This window comes from Aplidium turbinatum, chromosome 4 (genome assembly GCF_918807975.1).
Source record: "Aplidium turbinatum chromosome 4, kaAplTurb1.1, whole genome shotgun sequence".
Lineage (NCBI taxonomy): Eukaryota > Metazoa > Chordata > Ascidiacea > Aplousobranchia > Polyclinidae > Aplidium > Aplidium turbinatum.
Window position 1 is genome coordinate 26,806,011 of NC_137475.1, and position 18,259 is coordinate 26,824,269.

Sequence of the window (18,259 nt, forward strand, 5' to 3'; positions counted from 1 at the left end):
ACGAATAATTTTTTGCGATATGGGCAGCTAGAAGGTCACTGCGAAATTCAAACATTCGTAAAAAATTTTCTTTTGGTTTTGTTTTTTATCTTTATCTTCGGACTGACAAAGCCTTTGATAAGTTATTCCTAGTAGTTTCGCATACTTGTAGAAGCTTTTAAAGCAGGGCTGGCTACTGAGATTGGCAGAGTAAAGTTTCCTACTGTTAAAATGTTGTTGCCGGAGAATTATGCCATCGACTAAGTACCGATGAGTTGAGTACAGTTCTGAAATGCGTTGCTCAAGCGCACACCTGAAAGCCGAATCAGCGTCGCGTGATATCCAACGAGCTGATGAATCGGACCACTGAGTTAACGAGGCGGACATTTTCTTGTAAGTTTAAATAAAGGCAATTTCATCAAATGAATTGCTAGATTTTATTTGAAATTTTGGGAGCATTGGCAGAACCTCACCGCTGCAGTGCGAGGCTATCTCCCGTTACCACTGTAGCGTGAAGTCTACAGCTGCATTACTATGACTTAACAATAGTATCAAATAAGCAGGATGTCAATAATATAAGCCAGGGATCTCTGAAGAACTTCAGAGATCCCTAATATAAGCTGATGTAGGCTTACATTTATTTTGGAGATACCCACTTTGTACACACGTGGGCAGGTAACATGCGTTGTTGCATCAAATTTCATCAAAACATTATAACCTTCAAGTTTTCCTCCTTTTTCAGTGAGCACTCCCTACTTCTATCATCTCTAGCCATAGCTTAGAATCTAGTGGCTGGCATATTGGCCGAATCAGAGGTGTACTTCGGCTACTTTAAACGTTGCGCGCTACCGCTACTTTTGTTTTAACTTAAACTGGCATAGGAAGCCCTTTGTGAGGTCAAAACGACCTTGAAAACGAATGATATCATTCGTTTACACTGCCATTTCAACGTCGTTAAAGAAAACACGTTCTAGGTGAAATTTATTGTTACGCATTTTTCAAAAACACAAGCATTTCACAATACGAGTCGCTGAGTTGTACTCGCTTTGGCTTCAGCACGTCTTTTCAATCGGAGAAAAATCCCTCCATCGCAGCACTGGAAGAAATGGGGGTGTTGAATTTAATAAAGAGACGTTATAAAAACTATGGGCACTAGGAAAGCTCCAGGACTTGAATCTGTCTGGAAAAAAGGCCTCCACAATTGACATTTCTTTCCGTAGCCTACCGACGTTTCAAGCGATGGCACAAACACACCAAAAAATAGATCCTCAAATTTGTGACTGGTTGATGTCACTCTTGTCGATATCAACGTGGCTTGATGTTTCCCACCATAGTCGAATGATTTCTGCTTTGATTGTTTCCATGAAAAATCTCCGAAAACGAGTCATTTTCACTGTTGGAAAGTAGCGGGAGTGCAACTGAAAGAATTGTAGCACATCTTCGTTGCATTGAAAAAACGTAGTAGGCTACAGCCGCTACTTCAACAAAAATATAGTCGCGTTTTTGCTACCAAAAAAGTAGCGCGCTACTTCCTACCTCTGGGCGGACCTAAGGTTAGGCTACTACAGCAGATGCTATCAGGACTAATGTGCCCACGATCTTGCCTAGCTATCCACTTTCAAAAATGATGTATCGTAAAATCATGGACTTGCAAATTATCCAATATATCATTTATTGACAATCCGCAAATCAAACTGCATTGTTACTCACTTTGTCCATAACACTCCCATGAACACAAAGTAATCTACAGATTACACTTTGGGGCTGTTCAAACACTAATTGGCCCCCATAGGGCGTTGGGAGGTATTGTCGGAGCCGTTATGTTGTAGCCTATTATACAAATTGATGACAATATTTCATACTTGACGTAAATGGAAGGGGTAAAAAAATAGTAAGAAAATCGCGTTATATTATATTAGACCGGCTTCTAACACCGAAGTAAATTAAATCTTATGCCAATAAATAATTCACAACGTTGATCGGCCCAAGTGCGATACAGTAGAATTGTTTGATCCATAATCAAAGAACACAAGAGCAAAACTATCTATAGCCAATTCATGATAGTACGTCCTCAAAACACTTTCTTCTATTTTAGCTGTGATTAAATTACAAATAAGTAGGCTTACAACTTTATTTTTGTTTCTAATGACCATTCGTTGAGAAAGTTATATCTCTTTCATTTTGTTACAAGGATGCACAACAAATAACATGCAGAAAATGTTTAAGAGTAAAATTTTCCATGCATTTTAACTTGCTTATTCACATTCATCTTCACTACAAACGACATTTTCCATCATTGAGTTAGTACCTACTAACATTAAACTACATGCAATGCGTTTACCGATAAAACTAGTTAAGAAATCCTCTGGCACTGATAAACGGTTGTGGAGTTAAATACTTTAGAGTGAATTAGTTTGCGACGATTCAGTTCTCCACAATTCATCGACAATAATTATTACATTACTGTCCCGACCAAGTCTTGTTTTGAACATGTGTTATTCAGGCTTGTAACTGCACATAGTTGGAAGGTAGCATTCCAGTTTTTCCAGTTCGTAAACACGTTCCAAACATCCATCCATCATCGATTGGTTGCGCGTTAACGATCAGGTCTCCGTCGTTGAACGTGATCTCATCATCATCATTTGCTACGTAATCATACATAGCTTGATATTGGTTCTGTAAAAATTAGCAAGTTACGGTACTCTGTACATCACAATAATTCTGGGTTTAACATGCTTGAGAAATAAGAGCTTTCTTTCACTTGATTTACTTTTCCAGTTTTGTAGTTTTTTGTCTTGTTTGCGTCGTAATCTTGCACGGAAGACGGCGCTCCAACATGACGATGCCCTCCGCCTACTCCTACAATAACAGACAATAGTTCAAGCTTTGATGCTGCATAAAACAAAACCCTAGGCACGCATCCCTTGTTTCTAACTTCAGTCTAGTAGGTTATCTTCTACACCACCAAACTGGATCCTTGTAAAACATTAAATTATTTCGTAGGCTAGAATGCTGTATAGCATTTCAATATTTACAAAACTTAATACTATAATCACCTGAAACATAATCGGTCCAAGACACAGCTTGAGTTCTCGAAGTTTTCGGATTGTATCCTTTCAAAACTGTATAATCATCGATGTCGGAGTGACAACTGTCTTTAAATTCGTCGTTAGTCCCTGCTCTTACTTCTGATGAACTCAGAACTTTATAGTTCCATGAAAAATATAAAAAAAAACGTAATAAGTATAAGTGAAACAAAACAGCTTGACCACTCGCGACAAGATATCGCAGAAATAACAATCATTTCAATTAATATAAATAAAACATTAAAATCTATGCACAAGTTTATTTAACTTAGAGAGCGACAAATACCGTTGTTAATCTTTGTTTAAAAGAGCGATTTATTCACAAGCCAGCTATAATCCTCCAACGTTTCAGCAATAGTTTTAGAGACAGCTTAATTTAATTCAATAGACACTTTTCGTATTTTAGCTTGCTCAACAGAACCTCCGGTTTCAGTGTTGGAAATTGCAGAAGCTAAAAATATAGTTAAAATTTAAAAATCTTATAACAAAAAGCTAATGTTTTGGTTGACAAAAAGCTACAGAAAAATTTAACAATAATCAAAAATTAATCAGGACATTCACAAGAAAATAATGCAAGATCCATGTCACCCACCACCAGCAGCATGTGGCCTGCCTAACTCATATTCGGCGTCGGACTTATAATCGGACGGGTCATAGTCAAATATCGATCCGGGATTTCTTCTCCATCGCTTCATTGGCTCCGACCGGACGATCTCGTGTGTTGCCACAGGAGGCATGACTGGTCCTCCTGGTAGCGTTTGTTTCGTTGTGGATGTTTTATCTAAAGGGGAAAATACATCACAATATTGTATTATACAATTAATCTTGCGAGTACCGTATGTTTATTGACAATATTTCACACTGTAGAAGACTAAACAACTCATCTGGGAAACGTTACTCAACAGTCAGGCCAGAAACATAGGCTACCTTGTGAAACTCCATCTATTTTTCCCCAACAAACTATACTGTACTTGAACATTGAAAAATTTGGGTATTCATCGGGATAACTGTCGTTTTGAAACAATATTTATATACGTACTGTTTATGTTCAGTTCTTCAAAATAATTGTAAAGTTAAAGTGGTGTTAATACTGTATCTTTGTCACAGGTAAATTTGGTTTCTCTGCAAAAGCAAGGTCGGGGAGTCAAGGGAGACAGCAAAGTGGTTTTCCCTCAATTGGTTCATGATCTCCACGATTTAGGCTTGCTTTGTCTTGTTGGAAATTTACTTTCACTAACTGAAGATCTTTGGTTGTTTTTCATATTTTACTCTCAATCACAGATGGCCATAACCGTTGGTATAGCATAGTTTGTTCCTTTTTCAATTACTGTAATAGTGATCGACATAAGCAATATCTAAAAAAAAGGCTTGGACTTTTCACATACCCCGTCCATAAGATTTCAAGTCCGCCACGATTAAGACTTAATTTTTATGTCTTTGAATAATTTAGTTTTTTTTCTCAATATTATTAAAATAAACCTGAGATGTAGGCTACCGAGAAAATGTTAAAACCAACAGTGAGCTATTGGTCTATAACTCTAGTCTATAACATCACTTACAACCCCTCATCAGATAATATCTCATACTGTCGCTTTTTTATTTCTCCGACAATAATAAAAATAAATAGCCTACACAAAATTTGTTAAAGGCATACTAAAGGAAAATTTCAAACCGGAATTAAGCATTAAAATGAGTAAACTGAACATTCAAGAATACATTTCAAAAACAATTACCCAAAAAAATTTGTTTTCAATGGCGCTGGCAAGGCCCAAAGTCCAGTGTTTCATTTATTTTCATTTTTTTCAAAATGACCAAAACGTGCAAACACAGCTCAAGAATACGTCATAAAGTCCAGCAATAACAAAAGCCACGTTACCAATCTGATGTTTTGAGCAAACTGTCTGCTGTTTTGATGTTAAAATGTGCTGTTTTGATGTAAATACATACATAGCCTACAGTCAAATCGCCCGCAGTAACAATTATTGCGTGATCGGTTGATTGCTAGACTTTATGACGTAGACTTTATGACGTTTTTTACAGTCGCACGCTTCGTTGCTCAGGCCAATCTCGTTTTGAAAGCTCTGACAAAAGCACGCGCACAATGGTGGTCAGACCGCAATGGGGCAAAATTTTATTGAAAATCGTTTTATGGTAGCATGTTAAACACAAAGAACGTGGAAAATCGCCAAGTCAGGTTTTTCCTTTAATACCCCTTTAAAACATCGAAACCTTACCTGGTTGCTGGTTAACCACTTGAAACCTTTTCTTTTCCATCTCGCTCGCCTTATCCTTCAGCCCCTTGTAGGCGAAATCACTTGATATCTTTGTGGCTTGCTTAACCCTTCTCATGTTTAAATCGTCCACTACAGGCGTGGGTCGCGTTAGATTGCTTGACCCTTCTTCGCGGTATTTAATCTGTGGTAAAAAAAAATCAGAAAAAATTTTCTGCTATCACTAATCGGTTGTTAAGAAACTAAATTGCAGCTACGGTAGCTATCGCGGAAGATATACTTGACTGTGTAGAAGCCATTGAGGAAATTAGATCGATTACAGTCAGATCTTTGCACCTTATTACACAAACTCAAGCGCAACGTATAAAGTTGAAATCTCATTGTAGCTTTTGTATAATACTGTATGATGCTAACGTTTCACTTTCATAACAATCCCCATCGGATGATGTTGAGATTTCAAGAAAAAAAAATGTTTTAATGCTTTAACGAAGTACCGAGCACCGTAGTGATGCTTATCCAGAGGAAACATACAACGTGAAACCCTTTTCTGAAAGTTTCATGAGACTTTTTTTTCTGAAAGCGATGGAGAAAGAAAAGAGTTTATGCGTCACATGAAGCATCATGAGCAACTGCAGTTTTGTTTAACAGACTTCCAATTACAAAACGTAAGTAACATAGCTGCAAATTAGAAAGAATTTACAGCATCTACAGTACAAATAAATAGTTTATAATCGCTAATTATAATACTTGGCTGAAATTTTTTGCGTTTTGCCTGGCCATGCGCATCTCCGGAGTGTCTATGAGCGTTACACCGGTTCCCTTCACTGACGAGTCTCTGTACTTCAACTAAACAAAACAATCAAACATGAGATATAAAAATTCGGTCTGTTCTGGAATCGGTATGCACACTGGCAACATACAGTAACATCTACTCTATTATGAAATGCATATCATGTATTAGGGATAATATGTAGGCTACCTATGAAATGTTAAAATAAAATAACAAAGTGAAATTATTAAAATGTTACAAATGGGTCCCAAGTTTTCAGGGCAATTGTTGTGATAGAAGATAAAGATTACAACACGACATTGCATATAATCACCGAGCTAAAGTTATGAGCATTTTGTCGGGCACGTCGCAGTTCCGGAGTGTCCAACAAAACAGTTTGTCTGCCTTTCATCTGTTCAGCATCAGCTCTGTATTGCACCTGCGAAGTAACACGTGCTTAAAGCCCCAACAAGTGCGCTGTTTATCTGTAATGCGCTGTCTACCTTCTTTGAGTACAGAATTTGAAATATAGGCTACGCTGGGTGTTGTTATTTGTTTCAGAGGCAAATCGGTCCGGATACTGCAGTTAGTTAGGCTAACGCTGGATTCGATGTACAACCGCACTCATTTGGTAACACCAATCTAATTCTGAATTGTGACGAATTGCAATATTTGCATCATAGTTAGACAGTTTCGTAAAAAGACTATCAAAAGAACCTTTGTAGATAAGTTATGAGAAGCTATTTTGTGAACCTAAAAAGTTATAAAATATGAGTCCGTTTCAGACGCTCAAAACACGTAGCTTATAACAAGCATTGACCAGGAATATGATGCGTGACGAATGTGGGTACTTAAGCTTCGCTTTGACTGAGCTTTGATTTAGTGTAAACATTTTTCTAAAGAATTGCTGCAAACTGTTCCCAAAGTTTTTGTGGACAGGTCAGTAAAAATCTCTAGTTCTTCCAAGGCACCAACTAGAAATTATGCAGCATAGAAGTTGCCCAGTAAGAGCCATAATTCCGAGAATATGTAGTAAAAGCGTTCCACTATGATGAATTTACAGAAGTTGATTAAAGACTTTATCAGAGCTGTGTAGTCGAAGGGATTTTGGCGTATCTGAAGTAGGAGTTGTTAAAAAGATCGACTGGACTCCAGGTTGATACCAAACGATGAACAATAACATTTCTTTTTGCAATTTCAAACAGCTTGCAATACGATAAATAAGCCCGAGATTGTATTACTTACAGAACAATAACTTTAACACTTTTTAAACAACTACAACTACGGTTCATAAAACTAGGCTACTGATTGCTCGCTTTGAATAAACCAAAAAGAACTTGGCAACCCTAAAATATATGGCAACACTGAATCTGGAATCGGCAAGTTATAAATCGAAGACTCGGAGTCTTATATTTTTAGCTCAACTCCACAGCCATATTTCTTATAACTGTTTGCAACCTGAAAACCACACACTTAGCAATCAAGATCTCTCCAAGTTTTGAAAGAAAATGCATAAATTAGAAACATGATTTCAAATACTTTTTACGTTAAAATTGATTGAATTGTCCTTTGCTATGTGTGCGTATCATATGTATCCTACAGTTCATGTCATGTCTCAGAAATGCAAATGCGTGAAAACGGTAGCTAAATGCCAAAATGTTATAGTAGGCTAACCAAAAGTGGATTACCAGAACTTCGAATTTTAATTTATGTCCATTTTTAATGTTAAATATTTATGTTAATTTATTCCGCCCCGATAGCTCAGTTGGTTAGCGCGTGGCTTCGTGAACGAAGAAGCTTCAAGAACAAGCGGTGCTGGTTTGACTCTCGGGGTGTGCGCTTGAGCAACGCATTCTAAGGACTGCCTCTTCACAATTGATGGAATAATTCCCCGGCAACAGTCCGAGGATTAAAATGCAAAACCACACCAACCAATGTGGGCAATTTGGTCATGCCGATAGTAAATAGGTTATTAGCCTACAAGCTAGCAACAAAAAATATTTTTCGGATCTATCATGCACTGGTATGTCGTGTTAGTAGACTAACAACGGTCTGAAAAGATACATAAATTGAAAAAAAAAAAACTGAGAATAACTATTAGATGAATTTGTTAATCACATGGGCTACCTGGGAAATAGCTTTTTGGTTTTTCCTTACACGTATCATTTCAGGGGTCTCGACCACAGCATGGGACCGTCCAACGCTTTCCTTGTAGCTTTGTTTGTACTTTACCTGTAATGCGTTGTTATGAGTACAAGTTACATCAACACTAAATCAAGTTTCAACATTGGAAATCTTAAGTTCAAATGAGACTTACATCACTTATAAGATCATTAGCTTGTTGTGCTTGAGCCATCTGTGGGTCAGTCATCAGTGCGCTGGCTGGCCTTCCCTTCATTGACATTTCGTAATGTTCTTTATATAATTTCTGTCAATAATCGCAAAAAAAATTGATTGACTGAACAAAGCATTGTCATAAATCAACATATCAACCTCCTCTTTGCTCTATTTACACACATGTGAAGAAATCCTCTACTGTTGAAAAATACATCAAAAAACCTAATTTTTCTTCAAATTGGAACATTTGTTGTACTATTTTTATTTTATTATTATTATTTAGTATTTTGCCGCACTCAGTTGTTACCTTATACTGCAAAAACAAAAAAGAGCTAAGAAATTGGCTACCTACATCTAACAATGTAAACTTGTATTATGAATTGAGTGCTCACATTGCTTTTTATATCCTCGGCATGCTTCACGTGATCCATAGCGGGTGTACCATGGAGGTCAAAGGTCATACCGTGACCTTTAACGTTCTTTTCATAGTCAGCTTTATATTTTCGGTCATCGAGTATCTCTTGAGCTTTTTTGTGCTGCAGGGATGTTGGTGTGTGTTCCATTGCGGCGCTCGTACCACGAGAGTTTATTTCTTTCGCGTCTTTTTTGTAATCAATCTAGCGAAAAAACTCACACATTTTCTCAGGAGTAATGGGACAAAATAACCTTACACAAAAAATAGAGAAAGGGAAATAGAATATTAATATTGGTAATCTTTATTGGGTCTACCTTAGAACAACGTTTCGAGATTTTTAGAAACAAGGATGCAAAGGTAACTTTGATAAACACATAAATGTTGAACAGACATTAGCTCTGCTTGCACTTGGGGCCGAGGGTGACAGTCGTGGTGCGCATATTGCTTAGGCTATATCAACTTACACTTCCAACCAGCTTTTGGGCTTCAATAGAATGTCCTATCGTCGGAGACTCTTCTACAACCCAGGCCTTTCCTTTATTTCCATACTTGCGACGATACTGAAGCTAAAGTATTTGAATGAAACAAGTTAGAAAGAAACTATTTTCTTGTTTGTTGATACTTAATTTGAATACCGTGTAGGTCGGCCATAAAATTATTTCCATAAACTATCAACATCAAGCTTAAAATCAATAAAGAAAGTGGTTACTGCGTTCAGTAGGTTTGGATAGGTACAATAAACTAACCAAAATTGTTTCACGTTTTTCAAGAAAGGCACGACTGTGATAATAATAATGCTATAGTTTTATTTATTGTCGTGCAATACAACTGCTAAGGTCTTTTAGCAGAAGGGCAGGGCTCATTTTTGATTTTATATCAGATTTACGATGTCATCACATTATTACCAAACTTATTCTCACTGCGTTATGCAAGAAAGAACGCAATCGGTACAGTTTTAAAGTCTTCGATCTGACTTGACCCGGAATCGATCTCAGATCTACTAGCACTACAGACAAAAAGGAAACCATTCGGCCACTGATCTGGTTGGGGCTAACTAGCTTGGAGGTGAACTAGTGTTCTGATTAAAAAGCGCTGACAACGTTCTAATTCACCGAGCTGTTACTCCAAACCTTGCATGGCTTCAGGAATCAAGAACCTTCCAAACTCAACAAATTTAAATGCAATTTCACGTTCAAAGCGCGCGATGCTGAATATTGCGGTAGATGCATCGAAACCTGTGTGAGACATTTAGTGCACAACTAGGCTACTGGCCAGTAAAATTCCATTTTTTACAACTTATGGAGATGTTCTAGTCAAATGGATCGCAAACGATGTCACAAACCTCACTCTGAGTGTGAGTAACTTCTTCAGCGTGTATTTGACTTGGATTATCAGGTGTGAACGTGTATCCTTTCCCAGCCATATCTCGGTGTCTACGTTTGTATTCGTACTAGAAGAATATTACACAGTGATCACTATACGGTGAATACAGTTAATGCTTATGGTAGTTACAATTTTATAAAGCAAACATTGCAATGCTTGTGCGCATCTGCACATAAACTAAATTTTTGAACACAAAGTGAGTTAAGCATAAGCTATTTTAAAGCGAATCGAGATAACGTACATCGCTGACAACGTCCTTGCGTGACGTGGCATGCATTATGTCAGGTCGATCAGTGATTGTTGTGAATCCTTTCCCGACATTGTCTCGATGTTGCTTTGTATATTTATACTGAAAGAAAGTAGAAGATATTGTCAGAGAATGCAAGAAAGTTCTTCACTTTGTCACAGACAACATTGCAATCACTTCACAATTTATTCAACAAATTCTCAAACCTATGCAAAGCAATGAGACTGTTCGACCTGCGACTGGGCACAAAGCGAGGAAATCACTCAAAAGTCGTCACGTATTACAACGAAAGCAGCGCAAGGCAAGACAAATGTCTCTCTATCTTCTTGCGATTTTGCATGACTTTGTCAAAAATAAGAACAAATCTTTACTGCAATTAAATTGACTCCTCACTGGTCCTCAAACTGACTTCAAAGCGGCGTACTCAGAACAATTTTTTGGCGTTGCATTTGTGAGGGTGCGTTTATTAACGAAGACTTATTGTTTAAAACTGCAATAAAGCGATAGATGAAGTATGAACTTCCCTTTTCATTGTAATAAAAATGATATTACAATTTGCGAGCTCTCGCTCACTATTCTCTTTGATGATCATTCTTCAACATTTTGTTTGAATTAAAGCCACGACAGAAAATCATACTTTGCGCAAATAAGACAAAAAAAGCTGGGCAATATTTAGAGCCGTATTACTCTTGCCTGTTCGAGCATTCGCCATTCATTGTAATCCAAATACAATAAAAGTTCTAAAGTTCTTGAATTAAATGGTATGTTGAGGAAATTATGCTGCTAATACAAAAATGATGCCCTTTTATGACGTAGTAGGTAAATATCCTAAGTTACTACAAAATGAATGTTTAATGAAGGAATATCTAAAAGTGCAATAAAAGAGCCAACTGTGATGTTATGCAAACTGCGACTTTCACAATTTGTAGCTGCACTGTTTGTTTCTCGATATAATGTGGAGTTTAACAGAAAGTTTGATTATTTGAACCGTTGAATTGCTTTGAAGTAGGTTAGCTTACTGACATCTAACCTAAGATGTTTAGTTTTTCTAACGTTAGTAAAAAACTAACTACACAGAATTAAAACTACAACACTTTTAACTTAAAAGCATTGTTCAATTTAATGACAAAGCCAAATTTGAGTGCGATACTCTTAAAAATTTTAAATGGCGTAGGGGAGAAATCCTGGATTAACTGTTGAAATTAAACTGAACTGTTCTAACTAGTGCAAATGATTCGTACTTGACTTTGCACATTCCCAATTTCTTCAGCATGCTTCTGGGCTGGAGTATCTTTAATAAATTTCCAACCTTTTCCTTTGATTTTTTCGTCAAAATCTTTTCGATATTCCAACTGCGTAATGGAAGAACATTTGTAGATAGTATTAGCCTGCCAGCAAAAACGAAAGAAATCTATATAATAATTTGCTTATCCCAAACAAGATAGCAGATGTAGTTTCAGATAAGACCTACATCACTTTGTAACTTATTTGCGCCAACAACGTGCTTCATTGAAGGGGTTGCCATGGTGTCTATGTCTTTTCCGTCCAATTTTTGTCTGTACACAGCCTGAAAAAGTAAGTATTAAAATAATGCACCACAGTGCCCAAAAATCGATTCTAGATGGCTTATGAAAATAAAATAAAATTTTTATGATAATTCAGTAAGTGCAACACCAATGTGCTCTCGGTAACACAAAAAAAAGTAGATTAAGTTGTTATGGTGGTTGAAGTATGAGTAGCAGGGACGCATTAGTTTTACAAGGCGAACTTACGTGCTAGAAATTAATACTTTCATCTCGCCTATTAGTAACTTAACGCAGATTACCAGAAGCACTACCTGTGAAGACTTATGTGGGCAGGCAATTTCAGACTTACTGCTGCGGTGAATTTTGAACACAGAAACAAAAAAAGCAGGCAGTGCATTGGTTCTACCAACGACTTGTTTAATAATGTTGGTGGTCCTCGCTCACTCTGAAATATCGACATCGGTGGCGGTGGTTGGGAGATGGTAGGGAGCTGATAGCATATGTCCACCAATGAAAAAAAGTCCTCTAAGTTTAACAAACGCCATGTTTCACTGTGCTCTTTGAACTTGAAGCAGGCCAGGTGCTCAAATGTAGTGGATTTGACGGTAGCACGACAATTCAAAGCCAACAATTCAAAGCCGAAAATTCAAAGCCGGCAATTTAAAGCCGATGATTCAAAGACGAAAGGTTAAGGTTATGGTTAGAGTTAGGGTACTAGAGTCCCCATGGGTTATCATGGGTTAGGGTAATGGTTAGAGTTAGTGTTAGGGCTATTGTCTTTATCGTGAGTAAATTGTCGGCTTTGAATTGACCGCTTTGAATCGACCGCTTTGAATTTCCGGCTTTGAGTTGACGCATAACCGGATTTGACAGGGGATTTATCCTAACGTCTTTGCCTTATCAATTAATTTTAAAAAACTTGCCTTAATATTTCGTTTCACGTTGAAAGCATTAATTCCTTTGAAGCTTCATGTTCAAAATATTTAATTAGTAGAAATGGTGAATTCAAAGCTCTGGGACTACATGTTGTGCTCTTCGGAAAACATGAATATTAGTGATTCGTAAGCCGGTCGCACTTAAATATTTTGTTCGGAGAGGTTTGTGCAACTATTTTAAAACGCAAAGATTTTAAATTAGTCATAGTTTTTCACAACAAATAGAAATTTCAAAATAAAAAAATTACAATACTAAAAGTTTCAAAATCAAACAAAATTAAAAAAAAAAAACCTTCGTATTTGTAAGCCTTGTTTGTGTTCACCGAATAGACACAAAAAATGCTATTAGCCAACAAAAATAGGGTTAGGTATGGCAGTAAGCAATAATTGCCTTGTGTGCAAATGGACAAAGACGCAGATCAAGATTACTTGAAGTGCATAAAACAGTTCCTACAGTTTTGAAAGTGTTCTGATGCGAGTGTATTCATGAAAAGAAACAAGAAACACTTTATCTAAAACGTAGAAGATGTATGACTTCTTTCAAATCCTTCAATTTTAAGTACGGTATTGTATTTTTTCGTTGAATGCTGTTTCAATACTTTGTGTGACTGTCCTAAATTTTCTCAAATACTTCTTGTTCTGTGTCAGTGGTTCTAGAAGTTTTTGGTAACCACGCACACTTTTTCTTAAAGGAATATTAAAGGAAAAACCTGACTTGGCGATTGTACACGTTCTTTGTGTTTAACATACTACCATAAAACGATTTTCAATAAAATTTTGCCCCATTGCGGTCTAATCAGCATTCCGCGCCCACTTTTGTCAGAGCTTTCAAAACGAGAATGGGCGTGAGCAGCGAAGCGTGCGACTGTACCGTCTACGTCACTATAGGTGAGCAATCAGTTGATCTCGCAATAGTTGTAACTGCGGGCGATTTAACTGTAGGCTATGTATGTATGTACATCAAAACAGCAGATTTCAACATCAGACAGTTTGCTCAAAACATCAGATCTGATGTTGAAACATCAGAAGTGGTAACGTGGCTTTTGTTATTGCTGTCGATAGTGACGTATTCTCGAGCAGTGTTTGCACTTTTTGGTCATTTAGAAAAAATAAAAAATAAAATAAATGAAACATTGGACTTTGGGCCTTGCCAGTGCCATTGAAAACAAATTTTTTTCGGTAATTCTTTTAGAAATGTATTTTTGAATGTTCAGTTTACGCATTTTAATGCTTAATTCCCGTTTGAAAATTTCATTTAGTATGCCTTTAAGAATTATCAAGTCTACGGACACTTAAATTTTTGAGAATGCCTCTGAGTGAAAATTTTTCAAAATTAGGGGAGAGTGGGGTTAGTTGGAAGGCGGGGTTAGTTGAAAAATGATTATTTTTTTAACTCTCCATAACTTTTTTAAATATTTACTGCAAACATGTGAAGTAGTTTATAAAAACACACAAATCCATGTTAGTTTCGATTTGTTGAGTCAAGGTATGTTTGTTTGGCTGACAATTTTGTGTTTTCTTACTTTCGAAGTAAATTTTTTAGCGTATTTAAAAACATCTCATGCGTCGATATGGTTAAAGATAGGAAGAAATTTTTTGATGTGTGTCAGCTGTAGGTGTTCTACAACACTAAAAAATAAACAAATTTTAGTTTAATGCACCATACTTGAATATTTTAGGAAAATAGTTTGTCATATGCTAAGGGGGCTAGTTGGAAAATAGTGGGTGGGGTTAGTTGGAAAATGTTTTAACAACGGCATAACGTCGTCGTCGTCGTCTGAGCTTCTGGGGCCGAGGGTCTATCCTTTTACCACCCCAGATTCACGATGTTCCCGGACTACACTGGAAGGCTGCTAGAGAGCAGCCAGTCTTTAGTTTCATCATCCATGACGCGCAGACCTTCCACTCCGTTAGGTGGCTTGAAGATGGTACAGTCATTGATGATGTGGTCTGCGGTCTGTTCCTCGGCACCACATTCACAGGAGGAGGAAGAAGCCATTCCCCATTGGTGCATGGTTGAGCGGAAAAGGCCGACGCCCGTACGGAGACGGTTGAGGCGCACCCATGTAGTGTCAGGCCGATTGGGCGTGTGTCGGCGTCGGGGATGAATGAATGGAGTCTGGTGGTGCTTGACCTCCATTCAGAATTCCATTTATGGTCCGCCCAAGTAGCCGCAGAGATGTCTTGTTCATCAGCTTCGTTGATCAGAAGCCGAGCGGCTGGCACGAATGGGTGTCTTGATTTCAGTCGGCGGGGTGCCCGTTTGGGAAGGCAGAGATCTTGTGGTGGAGAAGATGATTAGGCTCCAGTGCCCGTCGACCGAGGGACAGAGTGGCTTCTTCGCGACGAAGCTCAGCAGGTTGGATGCCAGCGAGAATGGGGAGATTGTCCAATGGTGTGGGACGCAGGCATCCGGTCACTGTGCGCAGGGCGCTGTTTATGGCAGTGTCGATGTTGTGGCAGTGAGCACTGCGGCACCAGACAGGTGCACAGTACTCTGCTGAAGAGTAGACAAGGGCTAAGGCTGCTATTCGCAAAGTGTCAGCCCTCGCCCCCCAGCTAGAGCCTGCCAGGCGCTTCAGTAATGCAGCGCGGGATGTCAGTTTCTTGCGCAGTGACACCAAATGGTGGCGGTATGTGAGCGATCTGTCTAGTGTCACCCCAAGGTACCTTGGCTCGGGGCAGAAGGACAGAGGTTTTCCGTTGTTGTGGACATGTAGCTCACGATCAGCTTCCCGATTGTGTAGGTGGAAAGCTGCCGCCACAGTTTTGGTTTCGCTGAGTTTCAGTCGCCAGTTCTGGAGATAAGCTGAGATGGTTTGCATGTCCTGGCTCAAGGTGTCTTCTAGATTTTCCCACGACTTTGTGGAGTGGAGAATTGCCAGATCGTCCGCATAAGCGTATTTTGCGGAGACCGTGGTTGGCAGGTCGTGGGTGTAGATGTTGAAAAGAAGTGGAGCCAGGACCGATCCCTGTGGGACGCCGTTTTTCAGGCGTCTCAGTCTGCTTCGCCGTGGGTTGCCGGTGGTGAGGGTGAAGCTTCGATTCCTGACAAGTTCCATAATCATATGGACCATATGTCGGTCAGGAAGCAGGCGAAGCAGCTTGTAAGTAAGGCCGCGATGCCATACGGTATCGTAGGCAGCTGTGAGATCTAGAAAGACAGCGCCGGCCTTCTTTTTTGCCTCAAAGCAGTCCTCGATGTCTTGGGTCAACAGTGTGACCTGATCTACAGTGGATTTTCCGCGCCGAAACCCAGCTTGCTCTTTTGGAAGGAGCGGGTCGATGATTGGGTTGACGCAGGCATAGATCAGTCTTTCGAGGATCTTGAAAGGAACACAGAGGAGGGATATCGGACGATAACTCCTTGGGTCCTCTGGTGGCTTGTGAGGCTTAGGGATCGCAACTACTAAAGCTCTTCTCCAGATTTTTGGGATTGTGAGGTGGTGCAGGCAGGAAGAGAGGAATCTACGTAACCAGGACTTTAGGGCATGGCCAGCATGGAGCACAAGCGCAGGGCAGATCTTATCGGGCCCTGGAGACTTGTGTGGTTTCACTAGGCGGAGGGCGGTGGCGAATTCCTCTGGAGTGAAGTCTCCAGAGATTGTTTCTTCTGGTGGTGTTTCCACTCGCCATAGGGCAGACACTTCCTTGGCAACAAGGCGGGATGCCTTGCGGTCCTTTGTGTTGTACACCCCGTTCTGCACTAGCTGGGAAGCGATGGCATTAGCAGAAACGGGGCACTGACGAAGGGAGTTTGCTGAGCGCCCAGTGAGGTTGTTGATGATGCTCCATGCTTTGCGGCTTGAGTGTGAGAAGTCGATGGTTTGGACAGCTTCGTTCCACCGCTCAAGCTTCTTTGTGTCCAGCCGCTCAAGTAGTCTGGTGGCGGCGGTGTTTGAAGCAGCACCACTTGTGGCGGCTAGGTATGAGCGGTAGAGAGTTTCACACTCAGAGTCCCAGCATGGTTTATAGCTGGTTCGATGGCCACGTGGTATTGTGGCCTTTGCCGCAGTTATTATGGCATTGCAGAAGTCCTGGTATGCCTCGTCTGCGTTGCATGTTTCAGTCGGTGGTAACTTTGCAGCAGACTCATTGGTCAGGAGGCTGTATTGATTCCAATCGGCTTTTTTGAAGTTCCATCGCTTCACCGGTGAACTCGGGACAGGAGCCACAAGTTTTGGGGCGGTGATGAGGGACGGCCGGTGTTGGGACCGCGGGAACTTCTCAAGCACACGTCTGTCTGGAAGAGAGCTGTCGACACTCGCGAAGGCCAAGTCAGGGTTTGTCCCTGTTCCCCAGCGGCCGGAGTGAAAACTGGCTGGTTCCTTTGGATTGAATAGGAGGGCAAGATGGTTTGTAGAGGCCCAGTCAGCCAGCAATTCTCCGTCGCTGCTTGTGTTGTTGTAGCCCCAGTCGATGTGCTGGCAGTTGAAGTCGCCAGCGTAGAGACTGGGGGAGGGGAACGTTGGAAGGGATGACGGCAACATTCGCGAGGGTGGGGGCTTGTAGATGTTGACGATGTTGTAGTCTGAGATACATATGCACACCCACTCAATCTCGGCATCAGTTGGAGATTGGTCGACAAACGTCCACTTCAGGCTCTCATGCACAAACGTGGCAATGCCGTGCTTCCTGCTTAAGGTAGACCCGGCTAGCGTGTAGTTGGGAATGGCTAGCCTATCTGCAGAAGTGCAGTGGGTCTCCTGGAGGAGGATGACGAGTGCCCGGTTGGTATGGGCAAGCTGCTCCACAACTTTGGTCTTGCTTGTTGTGTAGCCTTCTATGTTGAGCTGCAGAATGGTATGTAGTATGATACGAGTATATCGTCGTGGTATGATAATAAGTAGTATAAGTTCCAATGTACTTGTTTTAAGCAGACCTACATTGTAAAATTTTAATTTTAATAACTTGGAAAGTGCTATATATGCGGCATCACAAGTTTTAACAATGCGTTTATTAAAAATGTTTTTCCGATGATTAGATGTAGAATTCATTGCATTTTAATTTTAAAGCAAGTAAACATATTTGCTAACAACCCCATGTAAATGTTTGTTGGTTGAAAAAAGAGTATCCAGTTCATTAGTAAGCATTAAACTGACGTTTTTCAACTAACCCCAGGCATGGGGTTAGTTGAAAAATCAATTGTATGTTTGTTTATTTTAAATTTTCAATAAAAGCTTCTTCTTCTTGCTTATGAGGCAGCAATTCAGGTAACATCTCCCAATTGTTGCAACCAGAGCAGTGTCTTCATATCAGGATCCATGAGATTCACATGTTCTTCAGGTCGAAACACTGGACAGTGATTTATGATGTGCTGTGCTGTTTGACAGTCACCACAAATACAGGCT

General features: G+C 39.6%; 1 protein-coding gene across 1 annotated transcript in view; it reads right to left on the reverse strand.

The window, feature by feature from the left end:
- Positions 1-1,634: 1,634 nt before the first annotated feature.
- The window catches only part of LOC145769023 (uncharacterized), a 169,802-nt gene continuing 153,177 nt past the window's right edge, over positions 1,635-18,259 (reverse strand). The window contains exons 136-150 of the mRNA XM_082580621.1: positions 11,919-12,014; positions 11,689-11,799; positions 10,442-10,549; positions 10,160-10,267; positions 9,282-9,383; positions 8,795-9,019; positions 8,383-8,493; positions 8,193-8,297; positions 6,400-6,504; positions 6,044-6,142; positions 5,300-5,480; positions 3,658-3,846; positions 3,036-3,182; positions 2,750-2,838; positions 1,635-2,655 (exon numbers count right to left, since the gene is read on the reverse strand). Of these exons, the coding sequence (XP_082436747.1) occupies positions 2,479-2,655; positions 2,750-2,838; positions 3,036-3,182; positions 3,658-3,846; positions 5,300-5,480; positions 6,044-6,142; positions 6,400-6,504; positions 8,193-8,297; positions 8,383-8,493; positions 8,795-9,019; positions 9,282-9,383; positions 10,160-10,267; positions 10,442-10,549; positions 11,689-11,799; positions 11,919-12,014 (1,953 nt within the window). The 3' untranslated portion in view covers positions 1,635-2,478. The remainder of the gene's footprint in view (positions 2,656-2,749; positions 2,839-3,035; positions 3,183-3,657; positions 3,847-5,299; positions 5,481-6,043; positions 6,143-6,399; positions 6,505-8,192; positions 8,298-8,382; positions 8,494-8,794; positions 9,020-9,281; positions 9,384-10,159; positions 10,268-10,441; positions 10,550-11,688; positions 11,800-11,918; positions 12,015-18,259) is intronic.